This window comes from Phascolarctos cinereus, unplaced genomic scaffold, assembly GCF_003287225.1.
Source record: "Phascolarctos cinereus isolate Bilbo 61053 unplaced genomic scaffold, phaCin_HiC Scaffold_726;HRSCAF=1367, whole genome shotgun sequence".
In the NCBI taxonomy this organism is placed as follows: domain Eukaryota; kingdom Metazoa; phylum Chordata; class Mammalia; order Diprotodontia; family Phascolarctidae; genus Phascolarctos; species Phascolarctos cinereus.
The window spans coordinates 221,431,291-221,454,494 of NW_027556098.1; the positions used below are offsets into that span (position 1 = coordinate 221,431,291).

Below are 23,204 nucleotides of genomic sequence, written 5' to 3' on the forward strand. Positions count from 1 at the left end.
TGATGGGCTTTTTTCCCCACTCAACAGAAAACCCAGTGAATTGCATCCCAGCCCATAAACAGATAAAACTCTAGTTCCCTCTCTGGAGAGTTGCATTTTTCCCAGAGGTCTGTGCAGTCCTCTGGGTTTAGAATACTGCCCTGGTTGGGGTCCCCGAAATGGAGAAAGAGTTCAAGGTGCATAGAGAGCTGCATTCCTACTAGACGGCACAGTCCACACAGCTCAGAGTACCAGTGATTTCTGTGCCCTGGAGGCTTGGCCCAGGAATTCTTCATTCTTCCTCTGCACGTTATCTGTTGCTCGCACTTGTCCCACCATTGCTCTGTCATTCCTGCAGCTCTCCACTTGACTCAAGAGCCCCTTGTCCTACCCGTCCACTGCCATTTCTGGAGCTCTGTAACCTTTGGGGGTCTTCCTGGGTTTCCTGAAAGACTTGTGGAGACTTATGGACTCCTCCCGTCCAGGAACCTGAAACGTGTATTGAGCTGGCTTTTATCTGCCTCACAGCTGGTTCTCTCCATGTGTTTGATCATCAGCATCCCTTTTAATGGCTAAATCCAAGGGTGGAACTCAAGTATTACCTTCATCAGCTCATAATAAAGTATTAAAAGGCCAGAGACAGTGCCCAGGACCAAGTGACTTTGTACTTTATCAAAGAGCTAGTCTTGTCAAGGGAATTTATTAGCTCCTTAGAGAAACATCTTTAATCCCAGAACAAAGTAGATGGTTTGCCTTCTCCCAAAGGGGATTCTTTGCACACAGTTGTAGACTCTGGAAGGATGATGCTTATTACCGTGGAACTTCTCCCTATTTCTGTTTCCTATTTCCCTAGGGAAATATCTAGAGTTGGGGCTGCAGATACGTGCACCTGAAGTCACTATAATATAATTTGTTCTGCAGACATTTTAACTTTCTGCCTGTATTGTGTGTTATTTTAATGTATTTAATTTCAGAAAGTCAGAGTGATACTCTACTTTCCTATATAGTTGCTCAAAATGTAGTCCACATCAGGCACTGAAATTAATATCTCATTACAGCAGAGAAAATTTGTGTCTATTTTAACTACCTGGAGATTTGATATTCCTTAGGTGACTCAACAGTACAGTACTGTTCTTGCCCCTAAAAATACCAGAGAAATTTGAATATTAAATTTTGAGGATTTCACATCACTGAAGTCACCTACTTTATACCTTTCTCAAGTTTCTTATAAAAATTTCAATACTTATTTCCTAAATAACCTGTTAACGTTAACAATTATTTCTAGATCTCTGAATAAAAGATATCAGTATAAAGAAGTAATGATATTACACTTTTGATTATTTTAAAGATTAACGTATCTTTAATATCTGATAAGCTATAAAGACTGTGAAGGCTTTTGCATATAACTAAGCTTTTGGAACACTCTGCCTTTATATATTAGAGATTTCTCTAAAAACCAATGACACCACTGAATTAAAATGCTACAAAGGGATACACCTTCTGTGCTTCACTTAATTACTCCAATGGGGAGAAGTAGGGCATAGGGGACTGGACCTGTGATTTTATTGTTACAGGGAATTCTTTACTCGAAGAAATTCCCTCTGCCTTCCAGGACACCTCCAGGCATTCTGCCCACTGCTTCTACCCCCTGAAAACTGGACTCTGCTCATGGACCTACACAGGCATTGATAGGCCAGCTTTCTGTTTCTCTGTCTTGGTTCCAGCACTTCCAGGGTATCTCCAGCCGTGCCAGTCCCGAAGCCTCCACCCTATTTTCAGCTCCTCTGTGTGGGTTAAATTCTTTCATTAGGATGCTCCTTGAAGTCCATGAATGACTGTCTTGCTTTTATTTGTATCCCTAGCACTTAGAATGGTTCCTGGAGCATAGTAAGCACCTAATAAATGCTAGATGGCTGATTTAATGTAGGACAGTTGAATACAGCTCAGCACCTCCATCGACACTGATAGTCTTTGAGTTTTGCCTAGGGTGCTGGCAGCCACGTCAAGTGACTTGCCCTGGGTCACACATCAAGCAGATGTCAGAGACAGGAATAAGACCAAGGTGGCCTTCATTCAGGCATTGAGCATTTGTCATGTTTGTCACAGGGCTTTGGCACTATCATCATGAACAAACACAAATTTGTGGGGGATTTTCTAAATTATCAGTAAAACCAGACCTTTGAGTGAATGAGCACATCTGAATTTTTCTGGAACTTTATATAATTACTCCATGTTTGCCTTTTTTCTTTTCCCACCACCACAGTAGTGCAATACAATTACTTCCAGCTCAAAACAGCTCCACTGCTTAAAGTAGGAGGTAAGAGCCCTGTTGTGAATCAACATTTTCATGTGACTTGAATCAAAATGTGTCTGTGATCACAGGTGAAAGGGCCTGATTTGAAAGACCAATTAAAGCTAAAGACGACTTGTTAGAACTAGTGATGAAGTTCTTAATTCACAAGCGGATATTCCCCAGTCCCTCCCTTGCCTTTGAATTTTGTTTCTTTGTAATTTTTTATTCTTGCATTAAAATTTGACACATGAACAATTGCAACATTTTTTCTTTAAAACTCATGAAATTATATTTCCATATTTTGTCATTTTTTTTTCAGACAAAGATAAGTGTTTTGGTATATCACTTGCACTGTTTTTTTATGACTGCCATGACTGGCCAACTTCCTTTTTTGGAGGACAGTATGCAAGGGGTTAAAAGCAGAGGAGAAATTCAGTTCAATTAAGTACCTACTGCAGGGTGTTTCAAAAGCTTAAAATGGCACTAAAACTTTGAGGACACCCTGGATATATCAGGTACTCTGCTGGTCCCCAGCCCCGTGCTCTGAAGAAGCTTACTTTCTGCCAGGGACTATAGCATGAGCAGAGATTATTGAAGAAAAGCCTCTTGTGCCCTGGGTAGAACCTCTATACATTTATGAAAAAGATATGAACAAGAATCATGCGAGATGGTGTCAAAAGATTCTGTGAACTGTATGATTGGAGGGAGCCAGCCACATTTGAAATAATGGATCCAAGATAAGATGACTTCCCCTCCCCTGCTCTTTTGCAGAGGTGGCATGAGTGTCAGATATTATTAATATATTGGCCCATTTTGCTGTTTTTTTTCCTTTTAAAAAAAATCTTTGTTATATAAGATGGATCTCTAGGATGAGGCAAGGGGAAGGATACGGGGAAATTTAGGGGATACAAAACCAATGGACCCAACAAATTAACAATGTAAATGTAAAGCAATTCACCTTTCTTTGTTTCTGTACGTGTTATGGAAGAAAGTCAATCACTTGTTAAACATTGCACATATTACTGGAGTCATGGTAGTCTGTGTAGCTTAATGAATATTCCTTGGAATCATTCAGGGCCTTACCAAAAAAAAAAGTTTTTCTTCATCTCTTTTATATAATAGATACCATTAGATGGGTCCATAAATGGTGTCATCTTATGTCCCTAACAACTTCTGCCTCTCTAAAACTTAAGTCATTCCACTTTGGTTGCTACTCATACTTTTGAATTTGAATTCTTCTAGAATGAAGAAAGAGGTCATGGTTAACCGATGCTCACTGTCTTCAGTAGAATCAGTATGGCCTGTGCTGCTGTGTAGTCTCAATTCTGGGTATGAGGCCTGGTCTCATTTGCTCTTGTCTCTGCTGTCAAAGATAGTTCTGATTTTTTTCCCGCATGGTGCATCATTGCTGATCATCCCCAAGTGATTGTTGTTTTGATTTTTTTATTTTTGAGCAGCTTTTTGATTGCAGTTCTTTGTCACAATTCCTTGTGCCTCTTTTTAGCCTGGCCTTATTGTATACTGCATGAGCCCTTTACCCAGATCACTTGTAGGAAACACTTCCCTTTCCCACAGTCATCATCATCTTAATTTACATTGATACCTTACTACACTGAGCCTTCTGAGGACCTGGATCCATTCCTTTCTTACCTATTCTTTAGCCAGAGTTATATTGTCTTAACCTCACCTACTCTTCTATCCCAGAATCCAATATGGAGCCTTATTTCAGACCATTACCAGTGTCACTCAGTTACAAAAGTATAAATCAGTAGCAAGTGCCTAAATACAATCAAATCATATCCTCTCTGGGGATGTAGAGCAGAGGGAATTGGGGGAGGGGAGGCAGGTAGGAATGTGGGGGGGAGGGGTTGTGATAGGCAGATTTGTTAACAGACTAGAAATTCAAGTGCGTTGGTTAGACAATTTACATTTGGAGAAGTTTCTATTTCAAGCCCTTTTCATAAATAATGCATTCTGGAATGTTTGGTAATCTTCCTCCTTATCAGAATTTCCAGTATCTTTCTCAGGACCAAAGTTCCCAACTGCTGTTGTTCTCAAGATTGCCTTTTTGTTTCCTTTTTGAAGTATAAGAAATGCATTAGCCATTCTCCAGTCCTCTGGCACTATTCGGTCCTCAGTGAATGATCAGATCTTCACCACAGGCTTTCTTATTTCCCTTGCCATTTTCTCAAGTAGCTTCTGATAAAAAACAAGCTTTTTGATAGGCATCTCCAATGTTGGCTCTAAGGGAAATGCTCCGACAGTGCACTTAAGGTTTGCCTTTGCCCCTTCAAATCAAGATTGAAGTTTTAAATAAATCATTTCGTGGCTCAGCAGGTAGTGCCAGACATGCAAATACAGGTGAAATCAAATCCTGAAAAAAAGTCCTATGTGATTACTTGTGAAGAGGAACCTTACAAAAGATAAGTGAATAGAGTTGTTGACATTTTTCCCCTCCTGACAAACACCTTGGTTTAACTTATGAATAAAGCAGAGATGTGATGTGGAATACCATGGTGGATAATGGACTGCTAACAGTTTGAAAGAAAAATAGATTCTTTGAAATGACTCAAATTTAACTAAGGCTTTTCAGTACACACACATGCACGCGCACACACACACACACATCTCTTTACAGCTTAGAAAACAGAGCTTTGCACTTATTAGGTCTGCAACAAATATTTATTGATCCATTAGGTATAATATTAACCTAAAGTGGCCAGGTTCGCTCATTGCTAAATGAGCTTGCATATATGTGTATACATATATATTAGTAAAATTTTTATGCATGTACATACATACACATATTTGGTTCAAACCTGTGATTTCATTGCTGCAGGGTAGCGGTCAGCAAGCCAGATCTAAGAATGGCTTTTACGTTTTTACATAAAGTTTTAAGTCCAGGACCATGTTTGCCAACCCCTGATGTAGGACATTAGTTCTCAGAATATGTTCTAGGGACCTGTGAGGGTCCCCAAAAGCTTTTTAGCAGGTCTGTGGGGTCAAACATATTTTCATAATAATATTGATTTCCAGTTTCTAATATGGCAAATATTAATACATATAATGTACATGAACAAAAAAGCCCTTGGGAATCCTCAGTAATTTTTAAGAGGGAAAAGGTTTGTTTTTTTTTTTCCCTGAGACCCAGAAGTTTGAGAAATCCTGGTCTAGGGAACTTCCTATGTAGAAACTGCCTCTACCAATGTGAAAACTCCCCTACCACTGCAAAAACTTCCTCTCAATGCAAAGCTATAAACTGTTATACACTTGATAATCTTAGGGGGTTAGTTACCTGGGCACTGAGAAGTTAATGGATTTCCTGAGACAAACTTAGTGTCAAGATAAGATGATGATAATGATTCATAATCTCCAATGTGCTTTATCAACACCAACACCATGGCACATACATATAATGTGAATTTATATGCATCAAAAGGATCCTGATTGTTTTGGGTGCCATGCAGTCAGGTACTTGTCATCCTGGAGGTGACCATCCTGCAGGGAGGAAGAAGATATTCCAGGCCAGGGAAAGGAAACAGTAGGAGGTACAGGAAGAATGGGCTGCAGTTACAGCTGTAGGCAGATTGGGGGAGGGTACAGTCTAAGCACCTTACTTTTCTAAGCATCTTAAATATAGAGCTGGAAGGCACCTCAGTGGTCTCTGGACCTTCTGGTCTAGCTCACTCATTTTACAGATGAAGAAATTGAGAGGCTAAGTGACTTAGCAAAAATCATACAATTTCATAGCCAGGTCTTCTGACTCCAAAGTTAGTGTACCACCGTGCTTTTAGGCTTAGATTCCTGGGGAAAGAAGGAAGCCCTAAAATCTTCCCCATGTGCTATTTCTTACAGTTCCTTTAAGGCAGGGATTCTTAACCTAAGCTTGTTTTTAAAAAAGCATTTTGGTAACTGTATTCATTGGAATACATACATACATATATATATATTATATATATATATATATATATATATGTATGTATGCATATATATATTTATACAATACAGTTATATTGATAACTGGTTTCCTTTGTCATCCTATATATTTTATTTTACGCATTTAAAAATAGTATCCCAAGGTTTCACCAGATTGTCAATGACACAAAAAAGGTAAGGAGCCCTTCCTTGGAGAGAGTCAGAGCCTTTCATTCCATAGGTCAGAGATTTCAAATGCAAATCCCTAGCATAATTTAGCATGTTGATATATAAATGATTGTAGTCAAAATGTAAATGAAGGTAAGTCTGGCACATCTAAGTGTGAGCTATTATTATAAGGAGAAGGAACAAGTTAGAAAAGGATTATATACTGAGTACCCTGCTTATGGGGTTGGGGGTAGGGCGAGCAGAGTAGCATTATTCCTTCCCCTCCCTTCCCCACCATGACCTTTTTTTTTTTTTTAAACCTAGATAGATTCATGATTTGGTTCCCTGATGCCTCCTTTTCATTTCTGCCTGCCCTACCTTTTTCACATGGTTTCCTCCAACCCATGGGAAGTATGTAGGCCTTTTTCTACCAACCCCATGCCAAGAAAACTTGGTACTGCCCTAATGTTAAATATTTTTTAAGGGTTTTACTGCTAAGCACTGCATAATCAGAGTTACAAAATTTACCAGCCTTTTCAATCTCTGTCTTTCATGGACGCTTACAGGGTACTAGGTCTGGCTCCTCCTTTGCCCGAGTTAGGGCTGAGTTATCTTAGATCTTAGTCACTGGCTAGGCCATTTAACCCTGTTTGCCCATGGCTGTAAAATGAGCTGGAGAAAGATATGGCAAATTTCTTCTGTCTTTGCTAAGAAAACCCCAAATGGGCCCATGAAGTGTTGGACGTGACTGAAATGACTAAAGAACTAGCTAGCCAAGCTGTTGGGCAAGATTCCAAGTTATCAGATAGAATCTTATGGGGCTTCTTGTATTGAAATCCTTCTGTTATTGTTCTCCCCAAAAACTTTCTCTTGGATCAAACTATCTGTCTCATTTTGTTGTCCTACTTCACTCACCTCTGTTTTTGGAGATCTTGAGTCTCTGGCCTTGAAAACTGTCTCATCTTTTGATCTGTCCTTTCTGCTCTGGGTATTTGAAAGAGATTCCTGTAACCATCTGTCATTGCCCTTTGGCCATAGACTGTTGTGTTTCCTTTTCTCTGGACTCTAGGTGTTCTTAACCTTGGGTCCATGAGTTTGTTATTTTTGGGTTTGTTTTGTTTTTTAATATTTTGGTATTTCAGTATGTAACCTTGGCTTCCATTGATGACGTAGATTTATACCATAAGACCCAAATTTATAGTGATTCTGTACTTTGAAGCATAGTTAAGAATAACTTGTGTTTATGCTTCCAGTTAGGAGGCATCCTACTTCATTGAGTCATAAAGCTAGAAAGAATTATAGGTCTTCCAGTTTTGTTGTTATTGTTATTATTCAGGCCTTTCTGTCATGGCCAACTCTTCATGACCCCATTTGAAATTTTCTTGGCAAAGATGCTGGAGCAGTTTGCCATTTCCTTCTCCAGCTCATTTTACAGATGAGGAAACTGAGACTCAGTTAAATGATTTGCCCAAGTTCACACTAGTGGTAAATGGAAGAATTGGGATTCAAACTTGGGTCCTCTGACTCCAAAGCCAGTGATTTTTACCTGCCCTATCCCATGGCTCTGCCTGCACACACTTATGCAGGAAATTCTGTGAGATCAAGTAGAAGATAAAAAGGGGAACTCTTTAACAGGGTCTTATAAAGTTGACCTTTTCTCTCACCAAAAGTAGGAAGGAAGCAGTTTATACTTACTCACTTTTTTGGAACTCATTCACGCTAAAGTGATACCTTAGTGATGCCTTTTATAGTGTAAGAGCTTTGTCTCTAAGTAGTAGAACATGAGCTTGAGAAGGGAGACCATTTAACTTTTTTCCTTTTTGTCTTTGCATCCGCAGTACAAGTAGGAGACCTTTAATAAGTGTTTGTTGAGTAACTTTGGTTGAGTGAAGTTTTCAGTCGTGGCCTGCACCTGAGGCTCACTACTCAACCTTTATTTTTCAAGTTTTAAAGAGTAACCCAGAAAAGCTCCTTCTGGGACTGATCCACCTTGATGTAATCCCAAGACACGAGGCTGCCCAAACCATAGAATCCCTTATTAAAGAATGATTTGTTAGCAAGGCACTGACAGTATCTCAAAGTATCCTTGTGGATAAAAATAGGAAAATGTGAGCTGTAGATGATGTGGAGTTAGATGAATTTGGAACTAATTGGGTAACTGGATCCTCAACCATATTCTGCTTAACTTTTTAAACAGTGACTTGTGTGAAGCCATGGATGACATAGTGAGGAGGATTTCAGGTGACACAGACCTTTAGAGTTGAGAAGGGAGGGCACATTGGAATGATTAGTTGTTTAATCTGGTCATCCAAACTGATGTCCAGAAAGGTATTTTTAGGCTGGAGCAGTAGGCTGGATCTAATTATCCTAAATCAAATAAAGATAAATGTAAAGTACTGCACTTCAGTTGAGGGAAGTGAGTTCCCAAGAACAGGAGAGATGTGACTAGGGGGTGGGTGTGGGAAGGAATATAGGTGATTTAATTTAATTGATGATAAGCTCTATGTAAGTCAGTAATGGAACATGATAGCCACAAAAAAGCTAAAGCTCAGTAGATGTGTAGTGTGCAGAAAGAGGGAGTTTTCTAGTCCCACTCTAGTCAGACCATATCTAAAGTATAATAATAACAAAAGCTAAAAAATTTATATATCACTGCTTTACAAATCGTATCTCATTTCATACCTTCACAGGAACCCTGCAAGGTAGCTTCCTTTATTATCTCCATTTTACAGATGAGGAAACTGAGGCCAATGGAAATTTAATGACTTGCCCAGGCTCACACAGCTAATAAGTGTGAAGCTGGATTTGAGCTCGGGTCTTTCTGATTCCAGGCCCAGAGTTCTATCTACTGTGCCACTATGCTGCCTGAGGTCCTTGGAGATCTTCCAGTGGAGGCTATGTGTAGATGGGATTCCTGTTTAGGGGAATGTGTGGGATCCCTCTCTAGTCCTGAGATTCTATAGTTCTTTGAAAGAGCTCTAAGGCTTTAGCTTTCTTTCACTTCTGGACTATACAGGTGCCTCTCTAATGTTGTCATTTGGAGTTTAGCAAAACAAATGGTGGGCTCAGAAGCTTTTAGGTTTTCTCTGTACTTTGTGTTTGTGCCAGATGGCGCTGCCTCAGTTGGCTGCTTTGCCCTGTAATTTACATAGTGTTCTTCATATGACTATATTTACTGTGTCACTAATTTTAACTTTTTCAGAACTTTTCTCATTTGAAAAGTCATTAGGGTTAAGTCACAAATGGTGCCACAAATTTCAGCTAACTAGACACAGAAGCATGTGACCCTTGAACAAAACGTATTTGAAAGAAATGAATGTAAAGTCTTCTCCAACAGATTGCTCCTTCTTGTCATCCCCACTCCAGCAGTTACTTTTAATCTCCCCCTCTCTACTGGCTTATTTCCTACAAATAGTCCCGTGTCTCCCCTGGTCTGAAAAAGCCCTTAATTTGTTCCTCCATCCCTGCTAACCATCATCCTATATCTTTTCTGAGCTTTGTAGTTAAAGTCCTTGAAAAGGACATCTGCAAAAAGTACCTCCACTTTCTCTACTCTCACTCCCTTCTTAACTCCTTAGTTTAGCTCCTGACTTTATCATTACACTAAAACAACTCTCTCCAAAGTTACCAGTGGTCTCAGTTGCCAAATTCCTTTTCTCATTCCTCAGTCTCCTTGACTTCTCTGCAGCCTTTGAGACTGTTGATCAGCTAGGTTTTTGGGACACCATTCTGTCCTGGTTCTCCTCCTACCTGTCTGACCTTTCCTTCTTTTTCTCATTTGCTGGATCCTCCTCCACATCATGTCCTCTAACCATAAGTATCCCTCAGGGTTCTGTCCTCACCCCTCCTCTCTTTTCCCTCTATACTACTTGACTTGAGGATTTATCTCATCAGCTCCCATGGATTTAATGACCACTATGCTGATGATTCTCAAATCTACCTATCCTGCCCCAAACTGTTTGCTGACTACCAGTCTTATACCTGCACCTACTTTTCAAACATCTCAAACTGCATGTCCATAGACATCTTATGCTAAACATTTCCAAAACAGAATTAATTCTTTCCCTCTAAACCTACCCTTCTCCCCTTCCTGTCTTCCTTATTACTGTAGAGGTCAGATGCCACCCTCCCAGTCCCTCAGACTCACAACCTAGGAGTCATCCTGGACTCCTTAGTATCTCTCACTCCCCCCACCCCCATTCCAAGCTGTTGCAAAGCCTGTAGATTTCACTTTTGCAGCCTCTCATATACACCCTCTTCTTGGACACCGCAGGCCTCATCACCTTACCTCAATTACTGCAATAGCCTGCTGGTAGCTCTACCTGCCTTGAGTCTCTCCCCACACTATTCCATCTTCCATTAAGCAACCAAAGTGTTTTTCCTAAAGTGCAGGTTGGAGCATGTCACACACACACACACCACCGTCTCCTACCTTTCCAGTCTTTTTATACCTTACTTCCCTCCACATACTCTTTGATTCTGTGACACTGGCTGCCTGCCTATCCCATGAATAAGAGACTCCATCTCTCACCTCTGAGCATTTTTTCTGGCTTTCCCCCGTACCTGGGATCCTCTCTCTTCTCAACTCTACCTCCTGACTTCCTTTAAAGCCCTAATCAAAATCCCATCTTTTACAGGAAGCCTTTCCCAACCCCTCTTAATTGCAGTACCTTCCCTCTTTTAATTATTTCCTATTTATCCTGTATAGGATAGCAAGTACTTGGACATAAATGCTCTTTCCTGCAGCAAGGGTTGTGATAACACATAACTCCCAAGTGTCCTTCCAGCAGAGAGAGAAAGAGAGACAGAAGTAGGTGAGAGAGTGAGAGGTGAGAGACAGAGAGTAATTATGCAGATGGGGTTTTCCCAACTCTTTGGAACACTAAGATTATTAAGATATTTATGGGATAAGAAATCTGTCCATGCCAGGAGCTCTTAACTTTTTTGTGTGTCATGGACCCCTCTGGCAGTCTGGTGACCCCTTCTTAGGATAATGTGTTTAAATGCAGGAGGTAAAATACATAGCATTACAAAGAAAACCAATATAAAACAAAATGAAGGTGTAATTTTCCCCCCATCATAGTACACAGACTGCCTGAAATCTTTCCATGGACTACCAGAATCTGTGGATCCCAAATTAAGAACCTTTGACCAACTGAATAAAACATTGTTGCTTATCAGTTGGGGGAGGTGGCAGAGAGAAAGATGGGGCAGAATAGCATACAAATTGTGTATGAAGCTATCAACTTATATTTTTTATGTCAGTTAAAATAACTAGGAGCCCCAAAAGAATGTCATATATGCCTTTTCTCTATTAGAAAGTTTTCTAATTAGAGAATTTCATTTTGGATAGGAATAAAAAGAGTCATTAGGAACACATCAGGCCATGGGATAGAGAAAAGTAGCAGATTCTAAAGCCTACAGAAAAGATGGAGAAGAGCTTACTGGTTGGTAATGTGGACTGTCTGACTTCTTCTGGCATCATGGTGAAGTGGAAGAGCAAGGGCTTTGGATTTGGATGTCAGTGGCCCTGAGTTTATTCTCGTCTCTGCTGACTACCCTAGGCAAGTCCCTTTGACACTTCAGGCCTTACTCAGTGTCTATAAAGTCATGGGTTAGGTTACATGACTTTTAAGATGCTTTCCAGATCTTGTATTTAATTTCCCTACCTCCACTCCGATATCAAAGTGCTCTTCCTAAAGTGCAGGTTGGACCACATCAACCCCTGTCCCATTCAATCAATGCCAGTAAGCTCCTTGTTACCTCTAGGACCACATATAAAATTTTGTTTGACTTTTAAAGCCCTTTATAACCTGGCCCCTTCATACATTTCTAGTTTTCTACTGTATTTCCCTCTGTGTGCTCTGCAGTCAAATGATATTGGCCTCTTTGCTGTTTTTCACAAAGGACCTAACCTCATGAATTTTTAATGACTGTATCCCATGCCTGCGTGTTATCCTTCCTCACCTCTATATTTTGGTTTCCATGGCTTTCTTTAAGTCTTGGCTAAAATTCTACCTTCCAGAAGAACTCTCTTCTGGTCCCCCTTAATTTTAGTGCCTTCCCTAATTCTGCATGTATCTTGTTTGCATTTTTTCCTCCAAATTCTGCTATGTATCTGTCTTAAATGTCTTTAGTGATCACTGTTAACATACTCAATCCTCATCCTTTCTCCCCTTATGAGACCTGGCACATAATAGCCACTGTATTAAATAGATGCTTATTCTCTTCCTTCTGCCCCCAGGAAACTCTTCAAAGTTACTTACAATGGTAGCTTATTTCTCTTGGAAAATGTATGACAACATAAACAGCACAAACAAGATAGATAATCTTTATGAAAACCCACAAGGTTTTTAATTTCAGAATACACTTTTAAAATTATTCATCTCTGCCTGCCATTTTAGGAACATGACAGAGGTATTCATTAAACATCCAGGAGAAGACATTTTCTGTAATTGCCTCTGCTGAATAGTAATACTCTTTGCTTTTTTGAAGCAAAGAAATTAAGTCTTATCTCAATTCAGGTTGATGTAGAGACTTCTCAGCTACCATGACTTAAAAGACTGGTCATTCTTCACACAGATGTTTCACTTTCTTCTGTTGTTTCATTCTAAAGTAGAACTAAATCAGAATGTCCAGGTGAGTTGTCTCCACAGTTCAAGTCATTGTACCAGCTTCATTGATTAATGTCCTCACCTGTTTAGAAATGACCAGTAGAATTTAATTGCTAATGAAATCTACAGTCATGACATTTATTTTCTTCCAGTTCTTAAAACTTTAGCACGGAAAGCACCTTAAATCACTAAAGAAAATTCAAGACCAAAATAATCAGCTTCTCCAGTTTCGCCTGTTTTTAAATATTCACCTTAGTGCATCCCTCCCCCAAAAGTTCCAAAGCCTGTCACACCATTTATAACCAAATGAAAAGCAAATAATAATTGGGTTATTAAATTTAAAGTTATTGAAATTTAAACAAAACTCTTTCCTGACTTTCTTTTCTGTGTTTAAGAATTATCAGATTGGTTGACCTTTAGAACCATGCTAAATACTTGAGTAAACCTTACCTTAAGTGAGCTTCAGTGAGAACTGTAGCTGTATGTCATATACTCCTTTATCTCTCACCTTTCCATCTTTTTTGAGGCAACTGATGGGGCATTGGATAGGATTCTGGTCCTGGAGTCAGGAAGACTTGAGTTCACATGTGGAATCAGATACTTACTAGCTGGGTGACCCTGGGCAAGTTATTTGACCTCTGTCTTAGTTTCCTCATCTGTAACATGTACATAATAATAACACCTATATGGAAAGATTATATGAGGATCAAATAAAATAATATTTGTAAAAAGCACTCAGCATAATGCCTGATACTTAATAGGAGCTACATAAATACTCTTTCCTTCCATGAATGCATATTTTTAAAGATAATTTTGACTTGCACTTTTTTCCTCCTATTGTTATAGTTGTTTATGATATGTGCGATTTTGTGATCAGATATTTTTTCCTGTGCCATATCAATTTCTTGGAACTCATTTTGGCTAATTTCAAAATGAACGTTGACATTAGTGAGTTTCATATTTCTGCTATTATGCCAACTAGCAGTTATAAAGTCCAAGGTTTGGCATGTGTTGAGCCTTGCAAATAAACATAGATAGTGTGCTCATTAACAAGGCTTAGTGGAGTGTGTCACCCACACACTCCAAATGGTAATAGTTGCAGGTCTTTAGCAATATTAATTTAGTTATGACAAAGAGCCAGTTTCTGATGTACCTCCCATGGCTGAACATCCACACACATCTCCCTGTCATTGCTTGGGTTTTCTGCATCTTTAGACCGTAAGTTCTCTTAGAGCCAAGATGACTTATTTTTGTTACTCTGTGGTCCCTAGAGTGTCTTCAGCTGTGCTGTGAACACATGGGGTTCAAAGAGGATGCTGATGGATCAGATATACTGTGAAGTAAGCACCCACCAGTCATCTTTTGGTCTTAGCTAAGAATTTTCTTGCCTTTGTTAGAATATATCAGACTTTGAGCTTCTATCATTTCTTTTCTCCCACAGTTTTCAGTGGATGAATAAGTTAAATTAAATAAAGACAACCAGCCACCAGCCCTTTATGGGGTTATTTTCTGAAATATACTTTTATCTGAGGAGAAATGTGTTTCTTTGGACTAATTGCTAGGAATACACAAACACAGAATATAAACACTCATTACATAACTGTTATTTTTCCAACTGTCAAAATGAGAATGTATTGCATAGTACATCTTAGAAGGAACTTAGAAAAAACAGGGAATGTAGAATGTCAGACATGAGCTGCCAAAGAAATGGCAATTCAGTTCTGCGTTATCTCTGATGGATTATTCCAAGGTCATCCTATTTCCTCCTCTATTAGGAAATAGAAGGTTTTGATCATTGAATTCTTTCACATACTGTGGTTACTGTTAATATTTTCATAAACACAGGACTCAGAGGACCTTGTCATCCTAAAATGCAAATTTAAACTTCTTGTACTGGGGACCTGGTGAGGAACAATGGAAGGGAATTACTCACTTTGCAAGATCTTTTTGGAGAATGAAAAGGACAAAGGTGGGATCTAGGAGTAACAAGGGCATTTCCAGTCAGTGACTTATTTGGAAAACATATATAGCGCCTTCTCTCCTTCCTTTCTTCCTCCACCACTTGCACACACTTTGGACAAGAGTAGGAAACACTTAGTAATGAGAGAAAGTGGCTAGGAAGGAGGAAGTGAAAGATAAAAGTAGGAACAGGTAATGTCCTGAGGTTTTACTCAGAAAATAAGGAATGGTTGACAGAAATTTGAATTAAGGCAGTTAGAGATCAGAGGAGGAAAAGCATGTTCAAAAGTCACATTTTGTTCAGAGGCTGGAGAGAGTAAAATGTGAATCTTGGCATAATCCTCACATGTCTAAAAAAACCTTAAAATAACCACCACCACCTCTCAGCCCTTTTCTATATACACCCCAGGTAAGGAGCATCTTTATTTTTTAAATCCAGGTGCACAGTAATAAGAAGGGGGAGGGAAACAACACAGTGATCACCCTTCCTTTTAATGAGCATTGCTACTGCAAGGGGGAAAAAATTAGCATCATCCTGAATTTTATGTGATGTCAGTTAAATGAAGGTGTTTTATAGCACTTTACAACAAATTAGAATCAAGTAAATTGAAAATAAGCCTAGCAGCTGGGAGAAGTAATCAGGTAAGTGGCCAGTTTTGCTATTTTTGCTTTGAGCTGAATAAGAGAATTTGAATTTCTAATGTCCCTGAGGTACAGGATTCACAACTGGAGAACATAGTTCTTAGGGTGATTGTTTTAAATAGCTAACAGTTCAATCTTGCCCTCTAGTACACAAGCTCACTTTTTGAAGCTGCTTGGAAGATCAGCAGTGGTATATGTATGCACCCAAGCAAGCACTGGCTGTTGGCATAGGATTGAGCCCGCTTTGGGATGGAACAGCTATAGCAGAGTGGAAATAAATGGCCTGGAACAAGGTCGTAAATCATCAGTATTAACTGAGAGACTGTTCGTGATGGAAAGGAGCAAAATTCAAATGATGACTTTATGGCTGCCCATGAAACAGCCCAAATCAGAGAAGCCATTAGAACGTTTTAGTTCTTAAGAAAATGAGCGCTGTGCTCAGTTGCCGCAGTTTGCATACAGTCAGAATGCCCTGACTTTAAAACACACAGATTTTTTTTTCTTTTGCAGAAAATATGCAGGGAAAAAAAAACTGTTGTTTCCTGGTAGGTAGATGTATAGGTTTGTCATTCAGAATACTCTGGGGATGGGGAGAGGGAAAAGATTGACTCTGAGATAATACAGGATACTCATCACTGATGGTTTAGAATGAAAGGTGGTATGTTGGGGTGGACACTAGGTGGTGACGTGGATAGAGTGCTGAGCCTGTTGTCAGGAAGACTCATCTTCCTGAATAAGTCATTTAACCCTGTTTGCCTCAATTTCCTCATCTATAAAATGATCTGGAGAAGGAAATGGAAGAACACTCCAGTGTCTTTGCCAAGAAAACCCCAAATGGGGTCATGAAGGGTCAGACATTACTGAACAGCAATGGAAATGACTGAAGAACAATGTTGAAGAAGACAGTTGTTATTAGGTTTATTAGGGAGAAATGAGTCAGATTGAACATACGTTCCCCCTCCCCTTTTTTTTTTTTGCCTCTGGTTCCCGGATGAAATATAATAAAGAAGTCAATTGACTTGCACAGAGATCTGGCTTGCTATATTTTTTTTTTCATTTGACCTAAAGGCCAAACTTTAAACAGGTCACACTGTACTATTTTAAGTACCCACCTCTTCAAGGAATTATTTCAGTATTTTACAATTGGATCTGGAATTATTTTAGCTTTACTTTAAAAGTAGAATTGTAGAATAGGAAGCTCTTTTTTTTTCTACTTTTTGGAAAATGAACTATAATCGATATCTTTCCTCAAACAAATGATGTGTTTATCTGATTATAATGATTTAGGATTTATGTTTGGTAAAGGCCAAAATGAGACTGCTGTCATTGTCTTTTTTATAAATCAGTCAGAATATGTTTTGCTAGGGAAAATGGGGGAAAAAAACTATTTCTTTACTAATCTATTCCAGTGTATGATGATATCATGGTTTTTACATTTGTTTTTTAAAAAAAAAACCACACCTGTATATTTGTTCAAAGAGTGTGTGTGTGAGTGACTGTATGTGTCTTTCAGTATTCCTGCTAAAATGATGAAGATGCAATCAATTGGCATTTTTGAACCTGAAATGACAAAATCAAATTCTGACCATGTTGGGCACAGTATGATACCATTCAAGATTGTACTTAGATGGTTTGACAAATCACTGTGATTCAAAGCCTCAACATGTATGCCTGATTGGTAGAAAGTATCTACTGTTTTTTTGCTACCTTTGTTAGGAGCAAATATGAGAAATCAAGCAACTTCATAAGTTACGAGATCAGATGTGTTTACTCTCTGCCCCACCCCTGTTATTTCCAGAAGAAGGAATGATTTTAATATCTCTTTGTTTTATGTCACCCTCTACCCACTAATGAATCTCTTCAGCCTGGTTGTTTATGAGGCCAAGCGTTTGAATCATTGTGGACCAACTTCATTCCTATTTACTTAATTTCTTGTTTTATAGAATGGAGTGTGTTTGGAGAGTGTTATGGTTTATTTAAGTGTGCATGAGCACGTTGTCAAAAAATCCATTTGGTCTGAATACTACCCAGCCTATTTGGCCCAAGAGCAATTTGGACCATGCAAATACAACCTCAAAGTGGCTGTGAGGTCTGTGAGAAAGCCATTCTGATTCCGTGATTGGAAAGCCAGTTGATACTACAAGCCTCTCATCTACCCCATCCCCTCTGTTTTTTGCTTTGCAGTTGCTGCGAATTTGCAGAAGATTGTAGATGACCCCAAAGCATTAAAAACATTGACATTTAAGCTGGTAAGTGAAAGGCTGTGAAAAGTGACTCAAAAAGCCGGTAATGAAACAAATGCAAAGGACGTGCTGCCATTTTGTTCCCCGTTTTTCTTACCTTTATTGTTTTCTTTGGAAATCCATTCCTGCCTTTAGCACCGTCCTTAGTAGTGTAGAATAGTTTTCTTGACAAGAAAATGTATCTTTTTCAATAAGCCCATTTTCCTCTTTTTACATTCCTGGATCAATTAAAATAATAACTTACTTATGAGTCCTGGAGGCTGTGCCCAGTCTCTTCTTTGGGGAAGCATTGCTTGACTCTTTGTTCAAAACCATTGTGGATCCAGAGTGACATCCTTCTGAGGATGCTTCCAAACTGTGGTACAAGCAAAGTCCTATGAAATATTCAAAATAGAGAGACAGTTGCACAGAAAATTTTGGAAGTACTTGGAGGAAGTTGTGGCTTTAGCTCCGCTGATGCCTGATGAACAAAAATGTAACACAGGGTGTTCCCAGAGTCTTAGTGCACTAAGACTTTGGGGACAACCATGTATTGCAATGATAAGTTTTCAGTGACCATAACAAAGTCAAGAGAGATTTCAGTGGCTTTGTATTTCCCAGTAAATCAAACACCATTTCTGATGTGGCTGCATAAAATAGGCTTTCCATCTCATCCTGAAGTTTCACTGATGGTTACAAGGTAGCTGGAGCTGGGGAAAGATGGTTGCAGGGGAGGGCCAGAGTTAGCTAGTTTCCATTTTTCCCCAGTAGCATAATGTAATCTTGAAGATAGGACTGGTTCTATTTTTCTCTATGTATTCACAGTACCTGCACAGTACCTGATGCATAATAGGCAATTAATAAATGTTGAACAGACCTGCCCAAAAGAGTTCACTTTAAAACTATAAATCAAAAGCATGTCAAAACAATACCAGATATTTTTTTAAAATGTAGATAACCAAGACTTGACTGTGAATTACATTTATTGATGATCTGTATTTTTCATTCCTTGTGAAAATTAACTAGAAAATGTGCTTAGCCAAAATTGCAGAATGATTAGTTACAGTAAATGCCAGGCTGCTGCCAATTAGCACTCTGGCTTTCAGCCCTCTGGCTTTCAGCCCTTATCTGATTTCAAGTGACTGGGCCGCATTTAAAAAAATGACAACAACTCAGTTTTCAAAGAGAAATATGTAGTCTCTGAGGAGTTTTACATTGTTTTGGGAATAAAAGAATGTTGTGTTTAGATGTAAAATGAGAAATTAAAGATGGGAAAACTTATTTGCCTCTGTGTACCCTCGGGGATTAATACCAGTCAGTAATCTATTTTAAATGCTCTTTCAGGCCCCTTCAAGCCCTAAAATTCTAGAATTTTGTATTTTTTTTCCAGCTCTCCTGTAATTTTTAAAGTCAGCAGATCATTCGTTTGAGATATTTCTGGGCAGATAGAACCAAAAGCTGACATTTCCATAGAAGAAACAATATGATGGAGCTGGGATTTAGACCCACGTTAATATTTATAGGTTGGATGATCTTGGGCAAGTCACTTAATATGGTTGAGTCTTAGTTTTCTCATCCTTAAAATGGGAAAGATAATACTTTTACTGCCTACTTCACAGAGTTATTAAGAAAGCATTATGTCAAACTTAAAGCATTACATAAAAGTGAACTGCTATTATAAACTAATATTTGTTCATCTTAGGAGTTATATTAGAATTTTATATGTGAAAATAGTACATCTTCAGAACACTTTCCCCTTTAAAAGTTAGCTAATTATTCTATACTTAGTTAATTTATAACTAATTAACATATTTACTGGGACAGGAGAGTCCAGTTTAGTTTTAACTTTATCCTTGCTTGACCTTTTAAATGATCAGATAACAGTCTCTCTGTCTCCCAGTTTTCCCACCTATAAAATGGGAATTATTGGCACCCATCTTTCTCCACTTTCTTACAGACACCTAAAATATGTGCCTTTGAGTAGAAATTATGAAGGCCTTTAAAGGGAAGACAGTGTAACATAAGCCCCAGATATGCTTTGCAGATTGGGGTTTTTTTTTCCCCTCCCCTATACATTTCTCTAAATGATATTGAGTCACCTGGCATAACAGTGAAACCAGTATAGAAGACTGCTTGTCTTGGAAAGATCCCCATGTAAAGGACCAATCTTCTTAAAACATTTTGGACTAAAATCTGTAGCTTGTGATTGAAACCTGCCAGTATAAAAAAGGCCACTGTTTTAACAGAGAACAATCTCCTGCTTTCTTGGACCATTATAGTCTGATGTTGTGGAAGTGTTGCTCATTTCTTATTCATTCCCTCTTAGGACTGATTCCTTGTAATATTGTTGCTATCCATAGTGGTTGACATGGGTTGAGATTGAATTTCATTTGTAACTTTCCTCCTGTGTTCCTAACCAACTCGACTATATTGATCCATCTCTCCTAGGGGAGAGTCAAGAGATGTTGTCACATAATGCTTCTCCTTCTTCACCAACCCCCTCCCCCTAGAGCCTGAATACTTCACAGCCTAATAGTAATTGCAGTAAATGTAATTGGTCCTTTTAGCTAAATGAGAGTTAAGATGTTAAATGAAATTAGGCACAGAAGTGAAGTGGTCTTCTTTCTAACTGTGCTTAAAATGATAGGTTCCTGCTTTTATTGTGGACTGTTGGCCAACATGAGATCCTCTAAATGGGGTCAGTGTGACCTGTTTGTCGGCTGATTTTCCATAGGATTTGAACGGCATGATAAAATTGCCTAGTTTCAAATGCATTTGAATAGGCCCAATTATTGTAGTATTTTGGCAGCAGTGCCCTTCAAAAGCCTAGTGCTGCTTTTGGTCCTGTTCTTTTAAAAAAATTTGCAAATTGTTTAACATATAATTTATAATGTTATTTTGATTGGTTTTGAAGGACAGCTTTTCCAGGTTCAGGAAAATTTTGAATATGTGGTATCTGAAATACTGGTAGATCATGTGGTTTTCCATTTGTTTCACCTATCTGATGTCAAATATTTGTTGAAATGTTATACATACAGACATATGTTTTATGTTACATACATACACGTGTTAAATCTGCATGTGCATACATGTATTCTTGTATGTGTGTGTGTATATGTACATACATACATATATACGTATAGTTAGTACAGGAAAAAGATAAGAAATAAGAGAATAGAAATAACAGCCACAGTTTCATTTTTGTTTAATTCATTAGACAAAATGGTTGAAGAAGTCCAATACTTGTATTTTGTGGAGGTAGGAACAATAAGGTCCAAAGCTTTTTTGCATTCATTATTTCCAAAGAATGGATGCCATAGGAGGTCTTCCTGCTGAAGTAAAATGTAGAGTGTGTGTGTGTGTGTGAGCCCAGTATAATTTTATTGCTTATTTTGAGTATCCTTTCTAGATACAAAAGTGATTTTTTTGTTAGTCATTTTATTCTAGTCTTCATTCATCTCTCCAAAGTACAGTATTCTGGAAACACCATATTGACTGTTTTTTTTGTAATTGGAAATAAATAATATTTAATTTACTCTTGAAGGCAGATCAAGTGCATGTTAATGATGTCTGATTTATATGTGTTTGACCTCTGCACCATAGCCTTTCTTTTGAAAGGTAGGATTAAATTTTAGACACTAAACATTGGAATAGAAATTGCAGAGACAGTTCTGTCACCAACAGGAGAAACTAAATCACACCAGGTTGCATGACCTAATGCAGTGTTTCCAAAAGTGGGAAGGAGGTTACGGGGAGAATAGGGAAAACAGAATTTGAAAAACCAGGATGGGTTCAGAAGGATCTAGTTCTGTTAGGCCCCAGAGAAGCAGTGGGTGGAAGTTACCAAGAAGGCAGTTTAAGCTTAAGGTCATGGGGGCAGTGGGGAAAACCACTTCCTAGCTGTCCACAAATTAGAATGGGCTGCCTCTCGGTGTGGTGGGCTCTCTCTCCTTGGAGAACTTCAGGCCGAGGCTGGAGAGCCACTTGTCAGGTATAGCATAGGGGAGATTCCTTTTGTATGTTGGTTGGACAAGATGGTTTCTGAGGTCTCTTCCAACTCTAAAATTCTGTGAGTCTTTGAGCTAGAAAGACATTAGTTGGGCATTAGCTTGAAGAGCGATGTTCTCCCAACAGGCAGTCCTCCAGCTTGCCGGGGCCTGAAATGCTTTTGGGTCCTGATGGCAGGGTTCAGGTCTCACCCTGAAAAACGACACTCATTTGATACGGCATCACTGATCGAGACACAGTTTTATTTCCCATAAAACACAATCTACGGAGTTGGTACAGGCCCCTGAGTTCAGACATGAAACTTGTGAAACTGGCTCAAGTAGGGAGCAGAAGAGCAGGGTCTTCTTTCAGTGAGGGAAGGGGTGGCTGCCACAGAGACTGACTTCTCTTCTTCATATTCCAGGGCTGACATATCAGGTAGAATTGGTGCATTAGTAATGTGATTTAAGAAGTACTAAGAAAGTATATACACACATACATACACACTTTTAAAAACACTTCAGTATCACTTACCATGTGCCAGGCACTGTGCTAAGTGCTTTATAATTGTCTCATTTCATCCCCACAACAACCCTGGAGAGGTAGGGGCTATTATTACCTCCATTTTACAGTTGGGATAACTGAGATCAGCATTCAGGGAATTTGCCCAGGGTCACACAGGAAGTGTCCAAGGCTGGATTTAAAGTCTAATTTTCCTGATTCCAGGTCCAGCCTCTATCCACGGAACTACCCAACTGCCCTACTCATTCCTATTCACCCTATAATATCTAAAATTCTACCAGCGAGGGATATATTTGGATTCAGTCCTAAATGTTCTTTAAAATATGCCCTGGAAAGTTTATAGGGAGTTGTTAATATTCATTTACACTTTAGTATGACTTAGTTTAATCAGGTTGCTTTTCTTCTGAAGCTGAAATCAACTTGGTGAAGAAAGAGGAGTTTTGTTTGGAGGTGAGCAAGAAGAGATAAGTAATTGGGTAATATTGTTGTTTCTCTTGGGAGAAAGCCATTCTGTGGAGGTGTCTAAGTAAGGAACTTTGGTCACTATGAGGTCACTGCCTTCCTGGAGGACTGGGGGGAAAAACAGCCCTATGAGGGAGGAAAGCTTGAAAGAAAGGAAAGTAGGGAGATTCTGAAGACTAATATTGCCTGCCTTGAATGGGGGTGCTGGGGAAGGGGAGCCTTCTGCATGGACTCTGAGGATTATGTATATAATTCACCCTTTGTGACTACTAGCTTTATTACCTCATTAAAGGCATCACCATCAGGCCATTGAGTCTTCCACAGGCTAGGGAACTGTGTATCTTGCTTCTATCTCTAGCTTGATTTCCTTTTTCTTGATGTACTAGCCCAGTGTCAAACATGGTGCGGTCATTTGTTGCCATTTTAACATTTCATAACCAT

The 23,204-nt window shown here is 39.0% G+C and overlaps 1 protein-coding gene across 3 annotated transcripts in view; it reads left to right on the forward strand.

The window, feature by feature from the left end:
- Window positions 1–23,204, forward strand: part of STK39 (serine/threonine kinase 39) — a 314,192-nt gene that overhangs the window by 284,629 nt on the left and 6,359 nt on the right. For 2 of the 3 annotated variants that reach the window (XM_020990905.2, XM_078146982.1), the window contains one exon: window positions 17,755–17,819. The exons of the other annotated variant lie outside the window; for it this stretch is intronic. In XM_020990905.2, coding sequence (XP_020846564.1) covers window positions 17,755–17,819 — 65 coding nt within the window. The remainder of the gene's footprint in view (window positions 1–17,754; window positions 17,820–23,204) is intronic. 3 annotated transcript variants of the gene reach the window in all.